This window comes from Erithacus rubecula, assembly GCF_903797595.1.
Source record: "Erithacus rubecula genome assembly, chromosome: 5".
NCBI lineage: Eukaryota > Metazoa > Chordata > Aves > Passeriformes > Muscicapidae > Erithacus > Erithacus rubecula.
The window spans coordinates 55,046,394-55,073,387 of NC_136687.1; the positions used below are offsets into that span (position 1 = coordinate 55,046,394).

Here is a 26,994-nt window from a genome sequence, read left to right on the forward strand (position 1 = left end):
AATTCGTTTTAAGACAGTTTAAAAAATCAGAAAAAGTCAGAATCCTGGCAATTACTGACTTGCTGGTGGCTGAGACTTGGAAGTGGCCTTGGCAGATCTGATTTTCTCTCTGCAGTTTTAACAGCATGCACAAGTGAATATATTGCTTTGCTAATTATGGCAAATAATTATCTCAGATAATGTCCATTTGCTGCTTTCTGTTTACCTTTGAAAATGAAGTGAGGGCATACTGCAGTGGGAAATCTCCCTGTGCCTCACAGAAGGCAAGCCTCCAAGACCAGACAACAGTATCTAAAAAAAAAAGGTGAAGATAATAAATTACTCAAGAAAACCATTGAGCAAAGGGAGACAAATGTAGCACACAGAGGTGATGACTGGGATCACATTAAGGGTTCTGCTGAGAACCCTTTAATTTTCACCCAGAGGCCAGACTGAAATCTGTTTCTTTCTTCAAATCCTGCCAAACTAGGAAGAAAAGAGAATTCAAGTATGCTTGAGAGTGCTTGGTCTTAGTTAAAAAATGAGAATTTTCTTCCCAATAGACTGACAAGACTGGAAAGGCCTTTGAGTACCTGGAGGCTGCTCTTTTATTCATTGAATATGGGATTGCCTTGGAATCAGATGTGCTGGAACCAAAATCAGCTTACAGCATATTCAGTGACACCATAGTTCTCATCAAGTAAGTGGCTTTCACAGGGTGACAGTTTGGCATGTTTGGAGAGAAGGGCATTTTGACACATACAATCCTCTGCTAAAGATATTACCAAGTTCCTTGTAGCAGGATTAAGAACTTGGGGCCAGTTTCCTCACTTTCTAACTGTTTTTAAGATAATAGCATGCACTTTTTTTTTCCCCCATAAACTGTGGGGCTTCGGAGTGCTCTGGTGGCTGACAAGGTCCTGCTTATTTTGTTTCCCTAGATTTATCATGACTTTGAAACCATTTGCAGACTCTTCAGTCTCTTCACATGGAAAAATCTTTGCTGTGTTACGGTGAGTAACTGTGCTTCTGTTCCTTTGTGCACTGCTTTGAAACTTGATAGAGGCAAAGATCCATTGCTTCCAGGGGTGAAGGAATGAGTTAAATGGGAGTTAGAGTTATGCAAGGAAAAAAAATAAGGGAACAGAAAAAAAACACAGTACAAAAACCAGAATGAATTGAAACATCTCTAAAGTAAGTTGGGAGATCACAGGGGACCACATGTAGAAAGCACAGGCTTTAAAATTTGATCTGCTGGTAACTTGAGAGCACATAAGGGCTTTCACCTAAGGTGAAAGAATGTGATTTGCCTGCCCATGTTTGAGCTGTGTAACTGAAGCTGTAGCTGAACATGGTGAGGCACTTCTGGATGGGGGCTTACTCAGCCTTTGGCACCTCTGAGAGCCTGGGCACCTGTTTGTGAGAAAGACCAGAGGAGGCCCCTCCTTGTTTCTTTCTTTCCCTTGTGATTTTTTTTTTTTACAAAGTATTTTTTTTTATCATGATCAGAAGGAGGAGAAATTTTGAGTTTTCTTGAACTTCCATAGAGCTGAGCTGTGCCTGGCTCCATCCCACAAGGCTGATGGGGGCTGAGCACAAACACTGACACTGGGGTGTGTTTCTGTCCACAGCATGCGCTGCCAGTCCATTCTGCACATGGCAATGTTTGGCTACAAAAAAGACACTGCTATGAGGTATTCCAGACTCCTGAATGACCACTTCAAGGTAGGGCACAGGTATCATCAATAAGCTGGATGGCTGTGGGAGTTACTGATGTCAGCTGAACAGTCCAAAACTAACTAGGCTTTTATTCCTTGCTGCAGAGTAATTTCAGAGTAATACAAGCACCTTCTCCGGGTGTTGCAAGGTAAGATTTAAAAATTTGTTTTCATGTGTCTGTGTTTCAATGGCAATGAGTAGGAGCTCTTCTGTGTTCATTTCATGTGGCAGCTACCAGGCTCTCTTTCAAAATGTGTGACTGAGAGAAGGTTGTTTGGACCTTGACAGTGGTGCTGATTCCAGTTACACTTTTTGGCCACCTTGCACAGGGTAATTCATTGAGAAGTGAATGGTCTCTTGAGAGCAGTGGTGCAAGGCCTGTCATACCAGGGACTAAAATTAGGCTGGTTGGAGTGGTGGGGGTGTGATGAGCCAGGCTGTGTCTGGAAGGCTGACCACATTTAGCTGCCCTGGGTCTATAAATACGTGTGTGTAGGCTGACCTGGCTGCTCTGAGGAGCTGCTAGAAGCTCCAGCCTCCACAGGAGGGGAGCTTCAGTGTGCCTGACTTGAAAGGCATTAGGGAAAACACTTGGCTAATCTGGTGAAGACTTTCACAAGTAGGTGTAGATTTTGGAAAGATGGATGGGTGGCCCTTTTCAATGTGTGGTCCCACGTTTTCTCTTGTTGAGTAGAGTCTTTCTAAATCACTTCCAAAAACTTGGCCTTGCCCTCAAAGTACAATTGCTTGTGCTGTAGCTGAACACATCTCACTTTTCAGCAGTCTGCTCCATGCTCAGGCCTGGGTGACACCAGATAGCTCCTGGCATGAGGCAGCCTTGTGGAAAGATGTCTAGCTCTGAAGCTAAATGTTCATGATGGTGTTTCTTTTCTGCTGCAGAAGCACAGGCTTGCCTTCTCCTCTTTCTCCAATACCCTCTCCTGCTGGATCTGTGAGTTCTCAGCCGGGATCAAATGATAGCAATGGCGTTGGCCACAGCAGCATTGGCAACAGCACTGGCTCCACTGTCACTGTCTCCTGTCATATCTCCAATGTCACCTCTTCCTATGTCAACATCACCTCCTATATCCTCCATGCATATGAAATTTGGGAAAAGGCTGATGCACTGGCCAGAAAGAATAAAGGTAAGTTTTTGCCCTTTGTCTTTTCTGCCTCATGTGTCATGGTTATGGGTGTATTTGCTTCCATCCTGACACTCAGTGCAATAAGCAACATACCTAAAGAGCACAGCATGAAATATGTTGAATATGTCTGCCAGATATATGCCAGGCATACTGGGAGAGATACTTGATGGTGATATATTGGTGAGTGTTCCCATTAAAAGGTTTTCTTGGCATCCTCAAATGTCCAAGGGATGAGGGTGTTGAGTGCAGGAAAGTAGCCAGCTTGCTTTGTTGTAACTCAAGAAGTGTAAGGGGTTTGGGCTTTTTCTGTCTTTCCCTTTGGGACACTGACCTCTTCTGAGTTGGTTCACTTTGTTTAAAAATATAATTTTGGCCTGTAGACTTGTGTTGTAGTTTTTGTCAAATTTCCAGGTCATTTTGTCTCGAAAATGGTAAAGCTGGCTTCTCTGCCTAACAGAGAATCTTAGCAGCACTTGAATTTGAGTCCTTGCTGGGCACATGCCCAGTATTTGCCAGCAGCAATTCCTAGAATTCCTGCAACTTTTTTTTTTTTTTTTATTTTACAGTTTTGTTGTTAAAAATGTTATATTGTTCTTTGATGCAAGCAGTGGTAAATACACAACAGGCACAGGGTGGGTGCAGTCCAGCCTGTGACCTGCTATCCCACATGGCCTCAGCAGTGTCATTTTCCATACAGCACAAAGTTTTGTGAGCCAGTGTGGCTGAAGAGATGCATTGCCATGACCTGTTGGCAAACTTGCAAAAGAAAATAAGCACAATGTGCCTGGCTGGATTGATGTAAGGCTATAAAAATCCTCACACTAATGAGGCAGTTGCTGAAAATCAAAAGGCTTTGCAAGTCACCTTCGAATAAAAAACTGGTTGTTGGCTGTCCTCTGAGCAGATCTGTGCTTGCAGCTGCAGTTATGTGTGGCATTTTTGATTCTGCCCTCAAAAGGCTGATAAAAGACTGTCACATAGAAGCAGTGCATGCTGCTAATAAGCCAGAGGAGTGAGTCATGGAGGAAAATGTGTGGGAGGGCAGCCTGAGCACAGCCTTGCATCAGTCAAGACTAAATCCAAAACGTGCTCTGTGTGGCTGGTCCTGATGTAGGGGAATGATGATGGGGTACTAATACTCTATAGGGAGTGGATCTGTGCAGGAGGCCAGTAAATACTCATGTAGGCTTGGTGATGGTGTCACTGTTCAGGACAGCTGGAAGCATTTCAGAACTGGAACTTACTGATAATCAGTGTAATATACAAAAAGGTACAGAGAGTGAAAAGGCACTGTGAATAAAAAAGGCCACATCCTTGATTTTATGAAATTCATAGGGCATAAGAAGAGGAAGAAAGAGCAGCAGCCTTTAGCTCTCAAGATCTTATAAGCAGGGAAGTCCTAAGCTATTGCAAAGCAGTGAGCTGTAACTGCTGCCCAAGTCACTGGTGCAGAGCTGAAGTGCCTTCTGGAGGGTCCACTGACAGGTCCCAGCTGCTCACTGTAATTCAGAGCAGCACTTGGACCACAAGGCTGTAACAGGTTGTCTTCAGCCTCTGATCTCCCCCTATAAGGAGGAGCTGCAGGCATGGATGTGAAGTCCTTATTCTTTCACATGATGCTGTGCTGACAGATCAGGTTATCTTCTGTTTGCTCAGACAGGGGCTTTGAATTCCTTCTATCCCCATGGAGGGCATGGATTCTGTAAACAAAAGCAGGAAAACCAGAGGGAATGTGTTCTCTGCTTCTGCATTGGCAAGTATTAGAAAGAAGGTATTGTGCACTCCTTGCACAGCCAAGCAGAATTTTTCCACCTCTAGCTTCAATCTTTGGTTGTTAAAAAGGAGGGCAGAGAATGATCAGTTTCTGAAAAAGTATTTAGCAACAAGATTGAGCTGAAGAGTGAGGGACTGGGCCCATGTCAGTAGAAGGCAGGTCATGCAGGAATGTCTTGGAAAGGTGGCTGCTAAGGAATAGGTGTGAGAATTTCCCACAGCTCATGGAGACCTGCACAGGGGATTGTCAGCACAGAGCAGGGCTTGCAGCCTGCCAGCCCCTCACAGCAGGGTCAGGTGAGCTGCAAGAGCCACCTCCTGTGAGGGAGGAGGAGCAGGATGCCTGGAGTTGGTGGTGGGGTGGGAGGAATGTGAGATCTGCCTGACTTGCTTAGCTATAAGCAATCCAAACCAGAGCTGGATAGCCTGGCATGATACACAAATGGAGAAATCCTAATGTCTGCAAGGTTTGAGGATGGGTGAAGGAAAGAGACCACAGCTGACACTCAAAGACACTCAGATTTGGCCTGTTTAGAATTTGGGGGAAGCTTGAAGCAGAAACTGTGGTGCCAACACCCAAACTTTGGCCTCCCTACCATGGAGTCTCTGTGTCCTTTAAAGTCATGACATGAGGAGGTGGCTCAGGGTGTGTGGATGTGTTTTCCTGCACTGCCTGCTGTGCCTGTCACCCTTCCCAGCCCTGTGACACTGCTGAGCTCTCTGCTCTAGCACTGTTTTACAGGACTGGCCAGCTGACTGTGTGCTGCTGCTGTCACTCCTCACCTGTCAGGTGTGCCTGGTGTATGAAACCAACCAAATGTTTTCTCTCTCTCCCTTTTTTCCCCAGAGTTTTTTGCTGAACTCAGCAGAGCGACAAGTGCTCTGGCACTGACCAGTAGCCTGACAGACCTGGTACACTACATCAGACAGGGATTACAGTGGCTGAGACTGGAAGCAAATATGCCTTAACTGGTTCTCCAGGTGGTTAAATACCTTGAAGTTTTTTTGCACTTTTGAAGCCTCAGAAACAGTTTAATTTTTTTTTAATCGTTCAATACAAAGCACCTGCAAGGGAAAATATTTTAAATAAAGTTGGAAGTTATCTGGTTACACTGGAAAACCCTTGAACTGTGTTTTCTAGGATAGCATTTTGCTACCTTGAAAAAAAGAAGAGATGGAGGATGGCACCTTCCTTTAAAACGATGAAGTGCAATGTCTGAATAGCCCAATGTTTTGATGGTCTATAAACATTTCTTTTGCAAATAACCAGCAGGACAATAATTGCACATGATGCTGACAAGAAGGAAATCTGCCTCCAGAGGTGGTTATGCAACATCCCACAGTCTGCAGCAGTTGAGTGCCCAGACAACATGCCAGAGGAGTTGCTTTTGCAAGCACAGATGCAATCTTTGGTGTCTTTGTTCTTCAGAGAGCAAGTAGCAACCTCATCAAGCACCAAGCAGCGTTGTGTTACAGGAAAAGCAGCAAAAGGATCTGCTCTGCCTGCTTTCCAGCCTCTGTCAACTGACATAACTGAGGAAGCCACTGCCTGCAGTGCTGCAAGTTTCCTTTTCAAGTCATCACTGCTTTGGTCCTCCTTGCTGTGCTGCCATGCACATCCATGGCCCAGGCACTCCAGCTGTGTTACTGAGGGGCTGGCTCAGCTTTGGCCTTGCAAGCCAAACACAGTTGGGGTGGCAAAACAATGTGGTATGTTTGGAACAGCTCTGCCTCTCTGCTGAGAGATGTCACCATGAGGATTCTTTGCTGGGCTAATTTTTGTCATTTCAGTGGTGGGGGTGGAAAGCTGTACTGGTTCACTGTGATTGCTTGGACATCATTCTAAGAGCTTCCATGGGAAGGAATTGCTTCTAGTTAAGGTGGGATTAAGTGGCTGAATGTAGAACAAAAGATAAATTTTGCATATGGATATTGGCTTGCAACCATTGAGGGTCTTGGTGAATATCTAAGAGTAGGATTTGTACCAAAGCAGGGTCTTCTTCTTGTGGAGATAGCTTGTGTTCTCTCAGCCATGCTGTAGGATGGGCCTAGTGACTTAGAAACCTGCCAAGGGAACAAGAAAGGGAATAATGAGCTGTTTCCAAGCATTCTTTTCCTTCTCACAGTATCAGTGAAGGCAGCACCCATGGCATTTGTGTATTCAGTGAGATGGCATCCTTCCCTACCCAAAGATTCCTTGTGGTGTGACAGCAGCATCCTGCCGTCCTCATACATTATAGTGTGCCTTAGCCCACTGGTCCCCTCTCACATCCCTCCCCTCTCTCTGACAGACCTGTGGGGCTGGTGAAGGGAAGGATGATATCCCAAAATAACTGTGTTTACGAGGGAGAATTATCTCCCTTTTCCACATGATTTCACAATTAGGGAGGGACAGGTCTGCAGATGTGCAGAAGTACCCCCTTTGTAAAATAGCTGTTCCTGAGTCTGAGGCTCGTGAAAATGGACAGTAAATAAATATCAGCAAAAGGTTTGCATTTCCAAAAGTAGTTTCTGTAGAAATGGCCCCAGCCACAGGGAAGCCTGGGCTCTTCTTAGTTCTGGGAGGAGGTGATGGTAGCGTGCTGGTCCTGAGCACAGGGGAGCTCTCCTGTCACCTTCCCTGGCAGTGCAGGACCACTGGGATCATGGCTGGGCCTTTCTGCACTTTGAAGGGATTGGCCTTTTATGTTCACTTTGTTAAAAGGCTCAGAGCATTTCAGGGATGAGCTATCCTAACAAGTGGAAGGAAGATCCATGACCCCCTCCCCATTTTACCTCTCAAGCTTTGCTTGCACTCCTCCCCCCTGAAGCAGTGACTGCTCAGAGTAAGCAGGGTCAGAGAAGGGCTCAGCATTAACTGTTTTGTTCTCAGGAAGTGTGGGGATGGGCAGCCAGCCTGGAGGCTGATGTGCACTTTGGAACTTGATCCCAGGCTGGTGGATCGATGCCACCTTTGGACTTTGTCTTCAGGCAAAGCAATTTCTAGGATCACCAATTAAAGAGGAGGAAAGACAAAAGCTTTATTGAACCTGGAAACCACAGTGGGAGCCTGCAGGAACTGCAGCAAAGTGATAGGAAAGCAGAAGGGGCAGCAGGGGCAGGAGTGTCCTGGTACTTCCCTTCTGTGTGCATCCATGTCCCTGCCTGCTGCCAGGAGAGGTGCTTGCTCTGTGCAGGAGTGGTTGTGTGGAGGCTGCTCCCATTCTCAGGATAAACTCCCCTGGGCTTTGCAGGAAAGAACATCACAAGCAGTTTGTGTCATGGGTGTGTGGGAGCTCTTTGGGGGCTCTCAGTTCAAAAGCAGTTGTGGCAGCATCACTCCCAAGCTCCACAGCAGGAAGTTAGGTTTTGTTTCAGGACATAGAGAAAGACTGTTCAAATAATAGGAAATTTTAAGAAAAGCCATCATAGTTCAACCTTGAGTCAGGTCAGAGGCCTGCAGAGGCTTAGGAAGGAAGCTCATCATTTTCACCTGGGCCTACTCAGGCCTTTAAAAAACAAACAAACAAACAAAAAATAAATAAAAACAAATCAAAACATAGCAGTGGAGGAAAAAACATTTGCCATTAAGAAGCCAATCATAAATCCAAGGAAAACCAGGGGTGATTGTTTAATCACAGAAAGAAAGGAGGCAGCTATGGTGGCAAAGCAGCATCATTTCCATGCAATATTTATTTAAAAGAAATAATAATACCTGTGTTGAAAATGTCAAATGTTCTATTTTTAAGATGCCATTTATTTAATAGTTGAAAACCCCACTTACATGGAGATAGAGATCTCTTCTGTAACTGAAAGTCAAAGTCTGACTGCAATGTCCTTGTTTTTGGTTTTGTCCTCTCCCCTCCCTCTTGGTTTCCACAATAAATCTGTACATCTTATTTTGGGGATGTATGTCCCTCTTGTATATAACCTTTTTCTGCCCTGCGTGTGATGGAATTTCTGAGATGGTTGATTCATATGGGGGAAATAAACAATAAATGAATGTTTGTTATGAGGTGTTTCAAGAGTCCTTGTGTTCTCAGCTTCTTTCAGAGAAATTCTAGTGTAGCTTTTCTCTCAATGGCCTTAGTGTTTCCCTTCTGAATGATGTTTAGGTATGGATTTCTGTACAAGAAGTCTCTTGTTCTCTTTGCTGCCCTGATTGTCGCCCCTTGCCCTTTCTTTAATGACCATAAGTGGTGCAAATGTAGATGCTCAGAGTGGTAGGAGCATCATGACTTGGGACTGTTCATCCTCACAGCTGGATGCAGGGGAGGCTGTGCTGGGCCAGCTGCTGGCTCTGACATCCCACAGGTTGGTTTCAGGCAGTCCAGCAGGGTAAGTTAGAAAACCAGGAGACAAGGCACAGAAGTGGTGGCTGAAGGGTCCTGCTCTGTGTTTGCCACAAAGCTGTTGCAGGGCTCAGTTTGTGGGTTGGTTTCTGGAGGGCTGTGAGGAGGAATTCCCCCAGGGAATCCCACAGGATTTCATGCCCTGTGGTAGCAGAGTCTTGTTGGTTGTGCAAGGAGATTTCTGCCATGGCCCTGCATTTCTCATTGGAAGCTTTTCCCACTTTTTATTTTCCGAGTTGTCCCTTGGAAGAATGGTTTTGGCATCTCTGTGCACTAATAGAATATAATTTCTGTGTGTGCTTCAGGTCTGTTCTGAAGCAGGTGTTGCCCCCAGGGTGTTTGCTAATAATGGATGTGGTTTTCTCATGCACTGTGTAAATTGTAGAGGATACTGACACCTGGTTTAATACCCACTGGAAATGCTGCTGTTACAGGTGCTGTGCACAGAAATACATTTTGGATTGTCATCAGTGCAGGGCTGGGGCCAAGCAGGGAGGGTTAACTTTGGGGGTGGGATGGAAATGGGGTGAACATGCCAGCAGGGAGGGCATCCAAAAGCCAGGCAGGATGTGGGGCTGTAGCAAGTGTTGGCTGCCCTGCTTGGCTTTTTGCCCAGGGCCATGGCCCCCCCTGGGCTAACACAGCTAAAAAGATTTTTCCAATAATACTTTGTTGTAGTTTCTTTAATTATCAAGTCTTCATTGCCCAAACCTAATTTTGCAACCTTGTTCAATTTATTTTGAGATTTGTTATCGATTATAGATGAGCGTGCATTCTGTCTTTGGCTTGGCTTGTCCTTTTCAAAGATAAATGTCATTTTTGGCAAAACAGCTGAGTTAAAGTCGATTGCACTTTCTCAGCCCTGTGCTTCTCTCCAAACACTAAAATAGCCCCTTGGCAGCCTGTGCTTTCCTTACATTAATTGCAATTTCAGCAACCCCATCACAAAAAGGCAACACTGGTCCTGGGCTATCATCAAGCTGTTTGAATGTGTTTCCATAACCTTTGTGTTCCTGAAACTTGTCCATGTTACAAGAGCAGTGTGCACTCACTGCTGCTTTGTGCTATATTTTGTCGAGGCGTGGGGTTCCCAGAGTTCCTGCTGGGTTTTCCTCCTCTCCTGCTCAACATTGCTGAGGTTAAGGGGTTGGGTTTTTTTGGGTCTAGCCCTTTGTGTTGCAGCATTAAGGCCGTGTTTTACACTGTCAGAGGCATTTGCAAAACTTGTAGGTTGTTCACTGAAATCTTGATTCTACTGCTAGCCAGTTGCATATGAAGAAATACTTGTAAATGGAAAAAATAGTTCAGATTTTTTTTTTTTTTCAGTTTCCAAGTAATAAAATGCAGCTGTTTTCACTTGTTACATGTGGGATTTTTCTCAGATGCCTGCTGTACCTTTTCACTTGAATTTACCACAGCTATAGTTTCCAAGTCTTTGTTTAAATTTTCATTTGAAAGAATCAGAAAATCCTGTCAGCTTAACAACTGTAAAGGAGTAATTACTTAGACAATGTAGTGCCTTGGGACTAGTTGGAATCTTTAGGACCAGGGAGTTTGTGGGCTCCAGCCCAGGACATGAAACACTATGCAGGCAGATCAGAACTTGGGAGGCATTAGGGGGTGTAAATCTTGCAGAAATCAATGCACAAAATATTTTCTAAGATTTTTCGCCCACACAGCTGGGAGAAAAGAGCCTTTTACTTTGATTATATTCAGTGCTAAGTGGAATAGTAAGCTCAGTGCAGGTAGTAGATTAGACTAAACAGTCTGGCTGAGGTAAAAGGGAAAGAGAAGTGTGCAGATGACAGGCACAGCATTTATTTTAGCAAACTAAACCTGCCCTGTGACAGCCAGTGGGCTTTCTGTGATGATTATTAAACAAGAGGCAAACAGTTTGTTGTATTTCTGTAGCCAGTGGAGGAGAAGAATCACTCCAGACAGAGGCATTACTTCCCCCTGCTGTTGTTTTGTGTAAGGGCAAGGTTTGCCCTGAAAACAGCAAATCCCACACTGCAGTTTGGTAGCTGACACATGGTCCTGGTGCATCCCAGACCCTCTCCAGTGATTCCTTGGCACTGAGTGGGACAGAACATACACCACGACTGTGCAATGACTGTGGCAACTGGAAAATGGCAAACTTGTTTGCCAGAACTGGTAAAAAGCATGCAGATTTTTTTTTTAAATATCTTTTTTTTAAGTGCTCCAAGGGCAAATTAATTCTCCTAATAAATCCAGCAGAAAACCTGGGAAAATGGGATACAAGACCTTTATCCTTTAAAATGCAAATGTATGTTTAAAGCTGAGGAAGAAGAAAATTCCATAATAAAACGAAAAAAAAAAAAAAAGGTGAAATGAAATGAAACCTCTGATTTTATTTCCAGTCATTGTAGAAGTTCAGTCTTGGGAAACTGGGTTAGGTGGAAGGAAGCTGTCTTGGATGAGGGCAGGAAGCAAAACATGCTGTTGTGGTTGAAAACTATTCTAAATAGTAATTTGATAAGGGATTCCCACTTTTCAGAAAATTTCAGGACATAGACTTGCAGTGTAGCAAGAAAATGTGAAAGAAGATTGTGCAGCTGATATAGTTAGAGCAAAGAGCTGCAACAATCTGCTCTCATAATAAAAATAATCTGATAATTATTTTTCATCACTGAGGTGAACAAATCTTCTTGACTTGTTCATCAAATTAGGAGTTCTTGGAATTGATGATCTGTATCTTATCAATGATATGTTGATTTTAATTTTTTTAATTAATTGTGTCTCTGACCGAGATGATTTAATACCACGTTTATTCACCATCTGATGGGCAGAAGCCTTTTCCTACATGAATTTTTTCAGGAATCAGCTGTACTTTGAAGGAAATGTAAAAAATCTGTAAATCACAGTCATGAGTTTGCTGCTGTGGTGTTTTGCTGGCTACAGCACTCCAATGTCAATTTGTTTTTCCCACCCCATTAACTAATAATTTACATGTGAAGTTTTTGTTGCAGAGGCCCTGCTCCAGGAGTTCTCCTGTCTGGACTGGTAAAGAGCCTCCCTGAGTTTCCATCTCTGCTCAAAATGCGCAAGTCACAGAATTTAATTTCTTTCCACCTTTTTTCATTGAATGCCTTTGGACACAGCAGCTGCACAGTCAGGCCCTGAGGGATCCCTGGATGGCTCCTTCTCAGCTGCTGGGCAGGGAGCAGGGCTTTGGTGATATTCCTTGTCAGAAAGCCTGTCTGTGCAGGGTAATTCTCTGCTTGTCTGAAAGGGAGGGAAAGGACAGACACTGATGTTTCCTCTCCCTTCCATCCCTGTAGATCTACAGGAACAGCTTCAAATCCCAATCTCACTGCTGCCTCTGCAAGCTGAGAGTAAGAAGTATCTCTCCAGGGAAATTGCAGGTAAGGCTGGAGCTGCTGGGAAAGGCTGAGCTGAGCAGAGCCTTTGCACAGGGGTGCAAGGTGGGAGCTGCTGGGACAGGAGCTTACCTGGGTGAAGTAACTCCTGACTCCAGACTCAGCTGGTCCTACAGTTAAGCTGTTGCAGCCAGTGACTCCAGGGGAAGATGATAAAGCCTCCATGGAAAAACCCAGATTGCTAAAGCCAAAGCTATTGATTTATTATTATTATTTTCAGTTTTAATAATCCAGTGTCTCCTGTGACTGTATATTGAGGTGTCTCTTCAAGTAATTTAATGTATGCAAAGACATCAAGTTCTGCCCTTAATAATTTAATGTCAATGTTAGTGACAGCAGCATTGAAAGGAAGGGAAGCTCATTAGGGAGGGTACCTAAGGTTTAGCTTTTCCAAGCAGTTTCTGTGTTCCATTGGAACAGTTGTTTGCCTGAGACTTGATGAAGAAGAGCAGAAAGAAAAGGAATCAAATAAGTCCAGCAAAGGGATACAGAAATCAGCTTGGCTAAATACAGAACTGCAAAAAACCAGGAGACAGTCTTTGGAAGAGAAGCTGCTTGAGTTTCTCATATCTGTTTTCCTGAATTCTGCACCTTAGGGGTCGGAATTTGAGTAAATACAATCCCCAGCCCCATGGATTAGGAGGCATTGTTGGCTCACTTAGAGTTAGGAGCAGGTGTGGACAGTTTCTTGTACTGCCAGGTGCCTACTTCCTCAGCTTTAGGGAATCTCTGGATTAATCTGTGTCCAAGTGTGTGAAACAGAGCTTGGCTCACCAGGGCACAGTGCAGGTGGATTATCAGCAGCAGCCTGGTCAGGAGGGGATGCACTGTCTTTCCCAGGAAGGCTGACTTTGTTTCATCCTCCAGGTGCCCATCAGGGAATTTATGATATTTCTGCAAATGCTCTGCTGTGCAATGCTAATCTTTCCTCATTCTTTTTTTGAGATGCAGTACTGAGCATTTCAACAGCACTTGTGATCATTATTTGATTAAAATCTTAGGAACTACAGAAATTGTCATCTGGCATCTCATTAAGCAGACAAACCATTTCAGGCCAGGTCCAGCAAGTGCCAGCTCTTACAGATAAGAAGCAGTACAGTAGGGCAAGGGCTCAGCTGCCCTTCTGATTAGGTTCTGCTTGGCTTAACAGGCAGAGGAAGGTTTTATTCCAAATCATCCTCACTAGTGATCTCAGGCTACAGCATAGAGGTTCCTCAGTTCTGCATTGTGCTTTGCTAAAATACCACAAAATTCTAGAAGGGAATGAAATGTTCTCCCTGGAGATGCCAAGATGCCTTTTCCAGGTTCTTGGCCACATTGCACTGGGAGGGACAAGCCCCAGAGCAGGGGCACCAGGCTGTTTTCTTCTCACATCAGCTCACCTGTCCCTGCAAATGTCATGATCTTAGCTTAAAAAGCTAGAGGGCTTTTTTAAAGAAATATTTTCTATTGGCTTTGAGCTCAGGTTGGTTTGCATAAGAAATTATTTCAAGGCCCTGACTGAACCTAAGGGGTTCCTGTTCTTCAAAAGGGAGTTGCATAAATCAAGATTTTGTCTACTCCCATCAAGATTTTCTTCCTCCTCATCTTACCTCTGCAAAACACGTACTCTCCAGTTTACCTAAAGGAGAAAAATTTCATTTTCATTCAGTTGCACAAGCATCAAGGCAGTGCCCTGCATCTTCCCCTGACCACCAGGCAAGAAGAAAGATTTCTGGCACCCATTAGGAACACCCAGAGTCGTGATGATCCCAATGGTTCATCCAGCAGTGAACAGGGCAGAGTTTCAGTTGTTGCTTTTCTGGCACACACTCATTCTCTATTGGCTGGCTCAGCAGTATTTTGCAATTGTTCCTTGCTTACGTGGAAATAGTTCTTGGATGAGAATTAAGTCTTTCTGTGCAGTTAATTTGTTGAACTATGTGGTAAAAGAAATGTTATTTTGCCCTTAATCATTCTTAACAGAAACATAACCATGACCAAACTCTCTTGGATATACATGCAGTTTTCAATATAATGTACAACAAAAGGCATTGTATTAAAAATTTCTATTGAGTGTCAATGGTTTTAGTTACAACCTATAAAATTACACTTAATGAATCCCATAATGTTTCACTTACCAGTGTCTCTGTCTATTACAAATGCTGAACTGGGAGTTGCCAAAGGAGTTTTGCACTGACTTTTATAATAATAATAATGAAAGGGTTATTGCAATCCTTCCACATAATCCTCCATAACTTGCTGTTTCCAAGTTTGTGATCCTTTGATGCTTATTTGGCTACAAAATGAAAGCCTTTTCTCCAGATAATGAAGGAAAGGAAGGTTGTCCTGGACCATTTGAAGTCTGAGAATATTTGATTCTTTCATTGTTTATAGTTAGACTTGAAAAGGATCAAAAAGATTTTTTCAGGACTAGCTTAGTATAAAGGCTTCTTTCTGACTTGTAGCACAGGCAGTGACCATAAAGAAGGTATTATCTTTAGGAATCAATTACCCAGTAATTAAAGCAAACTACAGATTGTTTCATACAACAGGGAGAGGAGATGGAGAGCTTTTTCAATATGGGAACAACTTCTGTATGTACAAGCCAGAAAGCTTGATTTCATCTAAAAACAAAATTCTCTCTTTACTGAAAACTTCAGTGTATTCTTACTCTTTTACACCTGTTCTGGAAATCAGCAGACACCCAGATTGCCATTAATGACAGCACCTGATTTCCATCAGGAAGCTGTACCTAATTATCTAAATGGATAAGCACTAGCACACAACAGACTAAAACACATTAAAAACTTTTTCAGCTTAGTTCTCCATATGAATTAACTCCATTGAAATGAAATTTCCCTGCTCTTAGGATCTGAAGTGAATGTTTTAGTGTATAGAAATGGAGAAGAATTCCCCTAAAGAGTCTTCTAACAATCCTTACTATGTTTTTATTATTTTCAAAGGCACATCAGCACAAAGCAGCAGGATATACAGGCAGCAAAGCCCAGAATGTCCACTGTTGAGAAAAGGGCATTTGGATCTCACATGGAAGAACAGAAGAGACAGTGGCAGACTAAGAATGGTGAGTCCTGTTTCTGATGGATATCTACTCAGATGAGCTAAAGCCAAGACTGTAACAAGGACAAGATTAAGGCACTTGATAGATAATAAACCTGTTTAAAGGAATTCAGACCTATTTTGGGATTAATTTAGTGAAAGAAGCTTATATTTCCTGATCAGACCCCAGGATCAGGGGTGTGTTATACCTGAGTCAGTGACCTTGGGAATGAGAAGCAAGATGTCAGCAGAGTTGTGGTTACAGCAAGACCAAGAGAACCTGTCCCTTCTGCCCCAGGGAAGGGCCACAGCTCATGCTGAGCTAAGGGGGAACTTGGTAAGGAGATTCACATATGGGATCCTGTTGTGAGCACAAGGTTCTTTTGGTAAGGAAAGTCATCTTCATGCACAATTCAAAGAGGGCTTTCCAATGGCAAAAGGATTTGAAGAATTAAGATCAGAGAAGAGAGAAATCAGAGATCCAGTGCAAGTCCAGGTCTGTGTGAAGATAATAGAAAGGATTTCCAAATGAGCATAAGCAGCCACCTGAAATGCAGTTTAATACATGGAGACCAGAGAACAGCTCTAAGTTTAGGAAAGAGAGAATCTCCATCTAAACCAGTGAATAACCTACCAGTGTACTCTGTCCACTCCTGATGGACACAGATCTTTAAGGTCTTACACTACAATGCCTGCCAAAAGCAGCAGGACAATGGAAATATGGAATGGAAAAGGTAATCTCTTGAGCTCTGTTATATATATATTAAAAAAGTTATTTAAAAACCCTCTTATCATGCTAACTGCTGCCAAAAATCCTTTGTATTAACAGAATATGCAGTGCTACCTAGAAAACCTTCACTGTATTTTTCCACTGCTCATTTGATAGGTCTCGAAATACTCTCACTCAGGAAAGGGTAGAAAAGTCACGATCTCACAAATAGTTTCTAAAGAAACCTGGAGAAACCCCCTGATTTGTGACAGATTCTGCTTGATTCTATTTACAGAGAATCCTGCTGCTAAGGGAAATTTATATTGGCACTGACACCTTCACAAAATGCTACCAAGGGTGCAAATGAACCATCACCATCACAGCTATGGAAGGTGTAAGTAGTACTGGCTGCCAGGTTGGTATGTAAATGTGTGTATTCCTGTATCACAGCCACTCACAGCGATGCAAAATGTTGGAAAGAAAAATTGTTATTGCTACTGAGAATATCCTTCTCAGCCTCTTTACACAAGTAATAAAAATACTGCAAAAGCATTTCCTGGAAATGCCAATTTCTGTTTGTTGGTAGAGATAGGCAAGAGAACTACTGACAATTATCTAACAACATGTTCAGCAGAGACTTTCACCTGCCTCTGACTTGCAGGCTGAGAAGTACAAATCATGTGTGACATGTCTAGGGAGGAGGAAATCAACCATCAGTCATCAGCTGATAAAACCACAGAACAAGATGTTTACTCCCATTTTAGCTTCTTGTTTGTTTTTGTTAGCATGAGAGTTACTACTTTTGTAACAATTTTTGCTTAATAAACCATTTTTCTTCTTAGCTGCACATTTTTCTCTAATAAAGTAATTTATGTTCTTGATTTTTTATTTCTTCTTCTAAACACTGACATTCCCCTTTAAAAATGAGTTTATATACCAAGATATTTACTTTAATAGGTAAATAAATATCTTCAGCTGTTTTGCAGACATTTGTTGTTTAGCAGAGCAACTTGTTTCAGCTAGAACAAATAGGAGTTTTCCATTTTACCTGGGGTTGTGTTGTTACAGTCTGTGTTGTTCTTCACATGTATCAAAATTCTCCTCCAAACATAGCTGAAAGCTATTTATTCATACATCAGTTGTATGAATGTGTTAAATATAGGTTATACATATAAATAAAATATATAATAAAATATATATAAATATATGTGTTAAATATAGGTTGAAGTCCATGACTGAAGCTACAAGATAGTGGCTTATGCCACATTTCACAAAAACGTTTCAGGTACTGTAATGGATAAAGACAATGCTCACACCAAAGTTCCTCCTGAAAGGGCAAAAATAGTTTTTACAGATGATGTCTAAGCATGTGAGGCTGCACAAACCCTTCTGGATTAACAGGAATTGACAGTAATTCTGGCAGCCAACACTGCCCTCCAGTGTGGGTTGTGTTAACTTCCTCCTGCTGTGGCTTCCTTCTTCAGGGTTAATAAATTAATTCAGTGTGCATTGCTGAATGTGTCATCCCATGATTTCATTTACCTTAAGATAAATATTTATTTTATTTTAAGAAAATAATTAAAAAATATATAATTTATCAGCTATTACACTCCTTTCTCTGAACTACTCCAAAAATATAAAGGAATGTGTAAACACATTATTACTGGATTTATCATTTATATTTGCCTTATGTTGTATTTAGCACTTTTCCAAAGTTCTACACTGGATCACCTTCACAGATGATGTGTAACACGTTGTGGATTTGTTTTCTGCAGTTATATTTCTATATATAACAGACATAAAGGAAGTCAATATTATTTCACTACTCTCCCTGCAGATTTCTGATGGTCCATATGGACTATATATATGCATATATAAAAACAGGATCTACATTTCAGATCAAAATTTCTCTCCAATGCCCTCAAAGCATAAGGAGCTGCTGATCTCTACACCTCATCTCATAGTCAACATGCTGCTTGTATGTGCAAAAACACCTCAATCTCATTTAGAAACAACTGGTGTTACAGGCATAGCTGATTTTAATTTATCACTGAATTACCTTTTTTGTATCATTCATCTGAATTTCAGTCCCAAATTGCATTAAAAGAGAGCAGTAATGCTAACACAGAGTAAGGATGCTCAATACTACTCACCAAGCTGCAGAAAGATTTATTTAACCCCGTAGTCTCTGTATGTTTATTAATGTATTGAACAGCCACTGGAGTTTGCATTTCATAGTAAAAAGAAGAAGGGAGGACTGGGGCATGTGTCTGTGTGTCTGTCTGTGTTTTGCACTGTAGAGAATAATTTCCAGTCCAAAATGTGTGTGTACAATTCCTGCTCAAAATTGTCCACTGCCCCACTGTCAGGGACTGCTTTTTGCAGAATTTGGGCAAACATTTCACTACCCTACTATGTGATCACCATGTCACATGGGATTTCTTTTAATATAAAAAAGAATATATTATACAACAAGCTGGTTTGTGATGCTGTGCTTGTCCCCACAAGCAGCCCTGGTCTCAGCCTCTGCTGCATGAAGGGTGCAAACCCTCAGTTCCAGTGCCCACTGCCACGCTGAGCTCCCTGGTTTGTATCTCATCTGCTCTGTGAGTAAATAAATTCTGATGGAAATGCAGCTTGGTTTGGCTTTTCCCCAAACCCCTGCTGGCACCAGCAGTTGTTCCCAGTCTTTCTCTTGCAGCAAAGGGGAGGTTTTGTGCCAGGCAACTGCGACTGCCAGTGTCAAGGGTCAGCTCCACAGCCTCTTGTCTCTGTCACCAGCTCTCACAGCTGGCTGGCATCCATTTATTCTATTCTCTCAGTTTACAATCAGCTTGAGACTTTCTGCTGCACAAATGTTGCTTCCCCTTGTGACCCCAGCAACCTTTACTTGAAGTTATCCATGCTGTTCAATCCTGAGGTAGTTTGGGCATTTATTCAGTTTCTGTGCCCTTGCACCACCCTCTAGGGACACAGATGCCATCAAAGGGCAGGACAAATTTCACATTTTCAATTCTGCACTGACACAGCCCCAGAACTGACCCCTGGGGTACCCCCTGGGCTCCCAGCTGGACCCATTGCTGCTGATCCCAATTTCCCTAGGCTGGTGCCCCAGCTGGTTCTCAGCCCACTTAGTGTGGATTTCATCAGCTCATCCATGAGGATGTTTTGGGAGAGGCAAACAACATCCACTGCTCTTGCTGTCCTCCACCAAGCCAGATGTTACATTGAAGGAGGTGGATGGGTTGGTGAAGGTTGGCTTGTCATCAATCCTTGCTGGCTTCCAGTCCTCAGGAATCCACCCCATCACCATGACCACCCAAAGATCACTGAGCACTGTCCCCTAGCCACCCTTCACACTATATTAAGAACATTCCTCTTCTGGATTTATTAGCTGTGTGCTCCTCATTCCTCATTTTAAAGGAGGCTATAATAGCAGTGTAGAAAGCAGTCCCCATTTTTAATTTTTCCCCAATAAACCTTTTCACTGGAGCACCAACAGAATAAATTCTAATTTACAGATGACTGGTCCCAAGGTGGTAATGACAAGCCAGGAAAGAGCATAAGGGAAATCCCATTTATATCACTCCATCTGGGAGAGGCAAAAGCCGAGTGTCTGCTTCAACACAGACCATGACACACAGACATGTTGCCATTGTTTTCCATTCACCCTAAGAAAAAGACCTGAAGGAAAAAATGCTGGTCTTGTTCTTGACCATTCTCCAGAGACATTTTCTGACTTGAAATCTGAGACCAGTTTTATGATCAGTATCTTCCAAAGTCATCTCACTGCTCCAAGTCATTCCAGCCGACAGCTAGAAACTTCTGGAAAAATGAAGATTCAGGGACATTCAGGAGTGAGCATAGAAGTACCTCATGGGACAATGCCATAAGAATTTTAGTGAAGTGAGAGTTATACTATTACATTGTCTTGTATCTCCTGCACAAATGAGTAAAAAAAAGTTAATTCATAAGACTTATGTCCCTCTGTTTTTCCTCAGGAAAGTCTACATTTCCAAGCTGATAAATCATTTCTCCCCTTGGTTCTTTAAAAAAACAAAAAAAGGCTGAAGTCCTATTGCACTTTATGTGGCCCCAGGCTGCATTAAAAAAAATAAAAAAGAAAGCCTGGGAGAGCAGCAAGCCCGCAGTGAGCCTCTTGGGAGGCAGTTTATGGCAAAAGTAGCAGAAACATTGTACTACAGATCCAGTTGGAGAGCCCTGAAGTGGGCTGCTCTTCTCTTTGAAATATTTTTTTTTCTTTCCTCCCTCTCCCACTTTAGTCCATCTTTGCATAATCTCTTTTATTTTGTTCAAAAATCTCTTTTATTTTGTTCAAGTGAAGCAGCAGCAAGAAATTCCCCCGCTCTCTAGTTTTTTTTTTTTTTTTTAATTGAGAAGAACTGCTGGTACTCAGCCTGTGGTGGGAAAAAGCACAGGCCGAGGCAGAGTCCTGGCTCCCTTCTCCCCCATTATTCACTCTGGTGCAGTTAGAAGCCAATGCACACTAATTGCTGTGATCCCCCCATTTGGCTTTTAACTTAAATAGCCATCTGTAGGAGAATCTCAGCTGCTTTCAGCAGCCAGAAGCACTTGAAAACAGCAGCCCCTAACATTGTTTGATTTTTACTTTGAGGTCATGAAAAAGACCACTAACTGTTTCAATGAAACTCCATAGGATGGGCTTTGGCTGGATGATTTGTTTCTGCTTTAGGATTTAATTTGAACAATATGGACTTTTCCCCATTAGCATAAAATAAATCAGCACTTTGCACTAGTTTCCCACGCATCACTTTCCACAGGCTGCCAGCATTAGGGATCATGTGGACAGATGACAAGCACTCAAACTACTTACATCTATTACAGTCCACTGGTCACATCAGCTCCTGGTTTTGATCATTCTTTACCTTGTATATCACTGTTACTTGCTTCCCACAGTCACCAGGTTTAATATACACATGCCTTGTAATTCAGCCACACAGCATATTTAGACAGTCATAAATCCAAAAGAGGTAGCAAGGGTTTGAATAATAGAAGACATTTTTTCATTTGAAATATACCACAGCTATACTTGTAGGCTTTCAAGATCAAGTATCAAAATTCATATTTTCCTTCCCCAGCTTTCTGTATTCCTGTTAGCACATAAAATTGTGCTTTATATAGAAGTGATTTTGTTCCACGAGTATAACTGAGATAAGTTTGAGATTTACTGTGCTAGAGTTCAGGTATGGCACTTCATCTTCAAAATCACATGGGATGAAACAAATTATCCAAATTAATGAAGGGAAGCCAATGAGCTAGCTGGAAAGAACAGGTATTTTTCCATGAAAGATTTGCAGGCTTCTCCTTCCCCACTGCAGCACTCCTGCCTTGCTGCTCTGTGTCATAGAGGACATCACTGCACTGCTCTGAAGCTGCCCCATCCCTTTTCCTGGCAGCCTCCAGGCTCTGTGGTGCCCTCATCCCTTCCCCACTGCTGTGAGCTCTCTGTTTGCCCACACAGCACCCCCTCACCCTCAGCAGAACCAGCAGCCTCTGGTTCTGCACCAGAACAGACAACAGAGGAAAGGGATTCCTGCTGAAGCAGCAGGGATGGTCCCAATAACATCCCTGCAGTCAGTGCCACACTGCTTGGCACATTTCCTCCCGTGCTAAGCAAAGCACTTGGGTGATGGCTGTGCAACCATGAGTTCTGAGTACCAAGAAACTACTTAAAAATAACCCCATTTGCTGCTTTTTTTTTTTATTTTTTTGTGTGTGTGTGTGTGTGTGAGCCAGGTATGTGCTAAATTCTCAATGAGTTAAGACATAAGATACAAGTGTTTGGGGAGATTTACAAGAAAAATAAAAAGGGAATTAAAACTAGAAACTAGGGCACAGTCAGGAAAAGCATAGGATTCCTGGCTCTGGATCCAGCAGACAGGGTTGGTGATCTGGGTGTGTCTGTTGTGGAGAGTTTCTACAAACAGTTTTGCAAAATACAGCAGAATTCCCAAATATTTCTAAAACATTTAAAAACCTTCAGCTTTTTACACCAAATGAAAATATGTATATTACCCTGGTGAGGGGTTTTACCTACACATTTCTGTGACCATCTCTTCAGATCCAGCTAACTCCAGTCCAAATTCATCTGTAATGCTTCTTGTCCAGACCACTCTGTGTATTGTAAACTCAGATGCCAGTTTTAACTGTGAAATAAAAATTGGACTTACTGAGGAAAGAAGTGGAGTATGTATCTAAATACCACAACAAAACAAACTGCAGATGCTTCTCTGAAAACCATGTCAGACTGGAAATGAACATTTTTTGCTAAATACTTCATGCTTCAATTGGCAGCTCTAAGCTAAATTGTTCTGCCTAACCCCACAGCAACACATATACAGAAGCATCAAAATTTCATGCAGAAACCTTTTTTGAAAATGAGGGGATTTTTTTCTTAAGACTCTCCATGAATAGACTAAACATTTCTAGATTTTTTAAAATATACGAAAGTCAGATGTTGTCCACCTGTTAATCACTGAGGTCAGATAGAAAAAACCACAAATTCCTCTATGCTCACATCTGAATTTTTGGTCTATGTAAAAAAACTTCATTTTGTACAATTATTAGAACAGTTCAGATTGAACCAAACATTGAACTAATGAAGTGGCTTCATATTTTGTATTAGCAAAATATAATTTTCCTTGTTTTGCTGGACAATTCCAGCACAGCTGCAAGCAGCCTCCTTGGATGCAGTCTTCCTTTCTTGCATTCACCTCAGATTCCAACAGCTCAAAGATGAGTTTTTAATTTTGGTAGGAGTTCAATAAGCATGTGCATTTGTTTGTATTTGCAGAGTAGATTACAGCTGGAAAAAAAGGGGGTAATTTTTTATTTTATGGGAGGAAATGAAAAAGACCAGTGCCATAGACAAGGATTTCATTAAGATGAAGAAATTCCAGTTCTCCAAAGGGAAAAAATTAAGCTTTGCTTGAAGGTCTTTCATGAAACAATTTGTGTGGTCTTTATCATTTCAAACTCTTAAAATGAGATAGCTGCAGAATTGTGTGATTTTCCAAACTGGTCTTGAAATTTGAGTTGGAGGGTTTTTTTAGCCTGTTGAAGCCCTGAATTCCATTCCAACCAAGTAAAGACAATTTTTGATCAAAAGGCTGTTGCACCAGTCTGTAATCTTCCAATGAAATTTATCAAAACTCTAACAATAGGCCTTAAAGGAGACACTAAAACTTGACAACCAAAAAAATGAGTTGCAATTATTGTATCATTGTCTCATCTTCTGAGACAATGCATCTTCTAAAGCAGACATCCTCCAGAGCACATATAGAGCATGGTTGTGCATGTCAGCAAGTATTTCCATTACTCTAATGTACAACCAAAAAGTCTCACAGTGATCTTGCAATGCTGGAAGCAGCAGAAAGCAAAACCTTGTTCACATCAGAAAGTTAAACCTTAATTAGTAAAATGTAATTAAGAATTGGTTAAAATGGAGCAAACCCGACTTATTCAGATATTATTTTCCATAATTTTAAAATTTCTTTTTATGTAGTTTGCTCTTATTATCCACTATTTCCAGACAAGAAGTAGAAATAATCAGTTAATAATGAAATCTTGTCTAACATTGTCAAAGGCTATGGAGTGGTATAGAAGAAGAGGAGATGCTGTCTCAGGGAACATAAATTAGGTTATTTTTGAGGGAAAGATTCTTATAATAAACCCAGTATTATCTAGCTGTTATTAATGTTTTTCCCTTGTATGTCAAAGCATCACTAAGGGAGTCAGGGTCCTTAGCAGGAGGCCTACAATTCTTTTGGAAATAAGAGAAACTTCATCTGCAGGCAGAGTATTAGTGGGCAAACACTGAAATGGAGGGCAGTTATGAATAAACTGCTTTACTCCTCACACCTCCAAAAACCAAGTGGGGAATAATTAGAAACAATTCCAGCAGCTGACTGGAACAACAGTGCAAACACAGAGAGCTGCTGTCATTTTACTGAAGCAGAAACTGGTCCCTGACTACACATCTAGAAAGAAGATCCCCCACAACAGTTCTGTTTTCACCCATTAATTAGATATCACAGATGAGGGAGAGTAGCCACTAGAGTTACAGGAGAGTAGGGGCAAGAGAAAGACTATTTTCCTTGAAAGAACAAGGAATAGTTTTGATATCTATTTCTTTTTTAAAAGGGTAGTTTCTACATCCCATTGCAAGAAAAAAATATATTAATCACTAAAAGCCTCTGAAAATTTTTAGAGAAGTCCATACCAGGCTGATTGAAAGAATTACTAAAAACAAAGAAACAGTGCTTTGCTCAAACATCTAGTCAGATTTTTCTGAATTCTTTCTCTGCTGCTTATCACCTTGATGTCATTCTCACCACTGCCATCACACACCTTATAAATAACTATATTTCATACACTGGAGTACAAAAATTAGATTTCCCTGAAATTTCTAACTGTCCATTGGTTTCATTGTGGTTTTCTGAAGTGAGAAGCTCATTTTCCTGACCATGGTGCTTTAATTGCTGATGAAAATGCACTGTCATATGGGTGCTTCTGTTATGGAATTCTCAGCAGATGAAATGCAAATCTCTGTTAAAAGATAATTTTCCAATTTTTAGAGAATTTATCAGTCCTTTGAAGCCCCATGCATACTGGAATTGTTATGGACACTGCTTTCCAAAATTTGAGCCCATTCAAGAGCTCAACTTCTTTCATGGGGAGGGATTTTTGTTAGGTTACCATAGAAATGAGTGGTGAAGCAGGAGCTGGCTCCTGGTGAATAAAACCTACAAAAAAATAACAGCAACCAAAACCTCCTCCATTAACTCCCCCCAAATACAAAGTTTTAGCAATAATTCTCCGCAAGAGGAGAAACAGAAGATAATTACTAACTTTTCCCTTAGGGCTATAGTGTGCATCATTAACTTGCATTGCATTTGGTTATTGAAAACCAAATATGTGTTTACGCAACCAGACAGCAGGACTGTTGTGTAGAAATTAACATAGGAAGGGCTTTTATCACTAGGAGAAAATAACTCACATTTAGACCCATCCAGTCTTTCAGACAAAACTCATATTTCCTTATTTACCCATTATGTAACATCCAGAGACTGCAAGATGCTCTATCTTGTGAAGGAACATCTGAAAGGACACGGTTTTACTGAGCTGATTACAGTCTGAACTGGAATACCAGTTCATTTGGAGTTTTCCATTAACTAAAAGATCTTCAAGTTAAAAAAAAAAAAAAAGGAAAAAAAAAAAAAAAAAGGTGGGTGTCTTCTAACCATTAGCTAGTACCAATACACTGACTTAAATATAACTAAAGCCTGTGCCCAATACCTGTGTTTGCAATGCTGCTGAAGGTACAAAATATTTTTGTTTTTTTTTTAAGAAGAATGCTTACATCATCAATGTTAGGGCCAAAACACTCTGAGTTCAGGATTACTTCAGGCTACAGGGTTTTTTTCCCATTATAAGGACAGACCTTGGTTACAGTACTCGGGCCACACATAAGCTCTTACTCTGAGACATTCTGGTCCTTCCTAACATTTGGACACTTCAAATCAATAGTTGTGAGTTTGGTTTGTAGCCACCTTTACTTTCACAAGGTTAAACACTGAATTGACTGATTTTACTCTTTAAATCTCAGCATTTCCTTTCTACTTCCTTTTATCCAATGCCTTCAGCCTTCCCAGCCACCACCTCCAATTGCCTTCCCTCACTTCAGAGACTTCATCATTGTTGGTTGCTTATTATCTTGGCTGCTTTCAGTCCTCAAATCTCAATTCTCCATCTGCTCTTCTAGTCATTGCTCTTTCAATACTCTTTTTACTATTTCAGCTTTTATAATCTTCTGGACTTCTTAGACCTATTACTTAAATTTATGTAAACTATTTCTGTCCCTGATCTCTGTCCTTGCTTCATTCTTGTCCCCTGGGCATCTGACATTGTCACTAAATCCTTATACTCTTGCTTAATCTCTCCATTTCATTTATTCTTCACATGCTCCCAGCTCTCATTCCAAATTGAAAACACAGTTTTTTTCCATAGCACTTCTGAACTGCACTTCTTTATTTCTTACATCTTCACAAAGGAGGCATCTGTATCTGTATTATTTATATGCAGAAGACATTTTGTTCATGCATGTTGTGTGACTACATAAAAATGGCATTGTTCTGTGTCTCCACACCACCTCTGAGGGTTCCAGGATTCTGTGCAGTGGAAAAGCACAAGGGAATTTTTTTAGATCGTATTTTCCACTGACAGCTCATTCTGAGCTGAAGTGAGCACACAAAACAGTGACATTTTTAGCTGTGAATCCAAATGAATATTCTTTTGTAGTAAAGGCCAACCTAACCCTAGTTAAAGCCCCTAGTCAAAGAGCTGCTGCTATATCCACTTTCTTTGGTTAATACTCAGCCCAGCCACATCTACCTCTAACCTGCCATGCAGCTCCAGACTTGTGGTTTCTTTGAATTTGGCATAACCTATGTGGCTGCAAAATGCTGAGCACCAGCCTCCACTAGTCTGGAGTTGTCATTAAAGCCTACCTAATATATCCTACAGACAGGAAGCTGAAGAATTCTGTGAAAAGCAGATTCCTTCTCCTGCCACCAGGCAGTGCCTTAGGAGGAGCCTGGACTGCTTCCTAACGTTCTCCTATTTGCACCAGTGGGCAGAGAATGAAGTGCCTTAGTTAGGGAAAATACAAAGTACATTCCTTGACGAATAAGGATGAACTCCCTCTCATGGGTTTTATTTTTCTTAATTGGCTGGTTTTGCCCAGAATGGAGCAATAAACAGAACTCATTAATCGTAACATTAATGAAGTCAATGAAGGTTGGGATCAGACATTTCCTGTTCAGTTATCAGAATCCCTGAATCCAATGCAAATATTT

At 41.7% G+C, this 26,994-nt stretch overlaps 2 protein-coding genes across 3 annotated transcripts in view; both read left to right on the top strand.

Moving 5' to 3' along the window:
* The window catches only part of AFF1 (ALF transcription elongation factor 1), a 67,188-nt gene extending 58,581 nt beyond the window's left edge, over positions 1–8,607 (top strand). For both annotated transcript variants that reach the window (XM_079307231.1, XM_079307232.1), the window contains exons 16-21: positions 543–679; positions 921–992; positions 1,611–1,704; positions 1,803–1,846; positions 2,599–2,843; positions 5,464–8,607. In XM_079307231.1, the coding sequence (XP_079163357.1) occupies positions 543–679; positions 921–992; positions 1,611–1,704; positions 1,803–1,846; positions 2,599–2,843; positions 5,464–5,585 (714 nt within the window). In that variant the 3' untranslated portion in view covers positions 5,586–8,607. The remainder of the gene's footprint in view (positions 1–542; positions 680–920; positions 993–1,610; positions 1,705–1,802; positions 1,847–2,598; positions 2,844–5,463) is intronic.
* Positions 5,987–17,182, top strand: LOC306802712 (uncharacterized protein; the record flags this gene model as incomplete). The annotated part of the gene is made up of 4 exons (XM_079307234.1): positions 5,987–6,326; positions 12,250–12,333; positions 15,294–15,412; positions 16,392–17,182. 4 exons carry the CDS (start codon positions 5,987–5,989, stop codon positions 16,461–16,463), a joined length of 615 nt encoding a protein of 204 aa, XP_079163360.1. The 3' UTR covers positions 16,464–17,182.
* Positions 17,183–26,994: the final 9,812 nt, after the last annotated feature.